The 2,462-nt window shown below is 43.1% G+C and overlaps 1 protein-coding gene across 1 annotated transcript; it reads left to right on the top strand.

The window, feature by feature from the left end:
* Positions 1-242: 242 nt before the first annotated feature.
* Positions 243-1,404, top strand: LOC107599177 (iroquois-class homeodomain protein IRX-1-like). Its single transcript, XM_016290696.1, has 2 exons — positions 243-463; positions 664-1,404. Exons 1-2 carry the CDS (start codon positions 257-259, stop codon positions 1,402-1,404), a joined length of 948 nt encoding a protein of 315 aa, XP_016146182.1. The 5' UTR covers positions 243-256.
* The last annotated feature ends 1,058 nt before the right edge of the window (positions 1,405-2,462 follow it).

Genomic DNA, 2,462 nt, shown 5'->3' on the forward strand with positions numbered 1-2,462 from the left:
CAAATGGAGCCCTGCTTTTTTCCACTCTTCAGTACGGATAAGCGTGAGATAAGCATCATGCGTTTAAAGACTTTTAGAGGCCGTTAAAAGGAACAACCGAAATTCTCCTTTGAAGGGATTTAGCCCCAGTGCAAGCCTTTGGATCACAGCTGTCAATCAACCAATATGGCACCGCCCACTAGTGCGGCTCCGCCTATAAACGGCACTCGTGAAATCGAGGGACTGTCATTCAAACACCACAGCTCAGGGAGTAAGGATGCCTGCTTCACCAACGGGGTTTGGAAACTTCTTCATGGACAGAAACATCAACATGCCCGCTGGATATCAATTATTGGGCTGTCCGCCAGGAATGCAACAGCCACCGCCACATCTTGTGGGAATGGCTGGGGTTCCCTTACCTTTCTCAGGAATACCGGGATACAGTTTCATCCCCTATCCTCATCCGGGACACATGGCACACATTGTAAGTATTCTGAATGATTTTTATATTGCATAAATAAATACATTTGTAAGTCGCTTTGGATAAAATGTACTTTTTTTGTACGTATTACAAGTGGTGTAATGAATATAGAAATAAAACATGACAGACTGAAAAAAATATTATTGTATTGCAACATGCATATTGTTCCATTTTCTAAAACCGACTCTCTTGCTTCCTTTCAGAGCAATTCCTATGACCTCAAGGCTGCATCTCCGTATCACCAAGCTCTCCTCGGACGTGGGGGACCCTATTACACTCCGTATCGTCCCATGCCAGCTGATGACCCGAGTAGGGTCACTAAAGTGGCCACAAGGGAGAGCACCAGCGCTTTGAAGGCCTGGCTCAGCGAGCACCTGAAAAACCCATATCCCACTAAAGGCGAGAAGATCATGCTCGCCATCGTCACCAAGATGAGCCTCACGCAGGTGTCGACGTGGTTCGCCAACGCCCGGCGCCGCCTGAAGAAGGAGAACCGGGTCAGCTGGGCCTCCAAAGGAAAATCCGACGATGAGGAAGATGAAGAGGAGGGTGAGAGCGAAGAGGATGGATCTTTGAGGAAAGGCATGGAGGATGAAGATGAAATCGATCCTCAAACAGTTGATGATGAGGAGGAGGAGGATGTCGCGCTGTCAAAGTCGGTTGAGGACCGTTTAGCGGAAGGACTGGATCAGCAAAAGGAAGGTGACAAGTCTGACACGTCCTGTGAGACCAAAAAAGAGGTGTGTAAACAAAACGTCGAAGTCCAGAAACCTAAAATCTGGTCTCTCGCGGAAACCGCGACTTCAGATATCGTCAAGAAACCCAGCGATCTGAAACATCTATACAGTCCAGAGTTTGGAAAGTGGTGGGCTGGATGGCCTTCAAGGGACTCCTACTCTCCTGTAAACCTCTCCACACATGACCTTCTCAAACAGAGTCAATGAAACCGTTCATTCAAGACGCTATGAATTTTGCACTTTGAAAACCATTGGTAACGTTTCGTTGTGGAAGTTTGCATCCAATGCCTGGTTTAAAAACCAAAGGACTGTGTAAATATTGTACAGTTATTTTGTTTAAGTTATAAATGCATTTACCTGCTGACTTATTTTTGCTAAAATAAAACGTTGAAAAATGTCAACATTTTGGTCATGGTCAATGGTAAGTCTGTTGAAATAATTTAAATGAGTTGCATTGGTTTGCATTTAGTTTTAGTTGGAGTACTTTCGATATCCAGTAGTTTCTTAAAGTCCTAAAGACCCATTAGTGAAAGAAATAAGTCACGAAAACTTCCAATTTCAGGGAATTTAACTCCCTAAAAAAGGCAACACGGCAACGTAATTAAAAGGACCATTGTTTAACAAACAGGAACCTTATTAAATGTAATAATCGAAATAAGAATGGATCCTTATGCTTTTTACACAAGCAAAGCATCAACGTGATGGAAACTGAATAGGCCTAGCTTCAAATACGGCTCATCCGATCAAAACTGGCACAAAAAAAACTAAGAAAAGTTATAAAATACAAGTTTAATAGTTAATCAAATTCGACAATAATTGGATTAAACAAAGCGTGCATCTATCTGAACTGTTCGCTGGCTGGCATATTAGCTATTTAACTGCGTTCGAACGCGTCTCATCTAATCAGAGAGCTTTATCCATGAGCACATTCTCAAAGGTGATGATACACTGGGAAACTTTTTGAGCAATGTTGCCATCAACGGGCTCCCAGACACAGGGCCCACGGCCGATCTAAAGTGTCCAGATAGACATTTGTTGCCCATTCTCAATGGGAAAGTGCCCAAGCAACATTGCTCAAAAAGTTCATCACCTTAAAACCTTTTAAAGTACGTGTTCACAATAGAACTTTATATATGATAATTGACGTCGTTCAAGAAGTTCTCAGGTTTTGGAGGCAGATCAAGACGCGTTCAAAGCGTTTCACTTCAAGGCAATAGATTTAGGCTTCGTGTTATCAGCGAGGACACTACTATTAAGGGATTTGC

This window comes from Sinocyclocheilus grahami, unplaced genomic scaffold (genome assembly GCF_001515645.1).
Source record: "Sinocyclocheilus grahami isolate Dianchi unplaced genomic scaffold, SAMN03320097.WGS_v1.1 scaffold13.1, whole genome shotgun sequence".
In the NCBI taxonomy this organism is placed as follows: domain Eukaryota; kingdom Metazoa; phylum Chordata; class Actinopteri; order Cypriniformes; family Cyprinidae; genus Sinocyclocheilus; species Sinocyclocheilus grahami.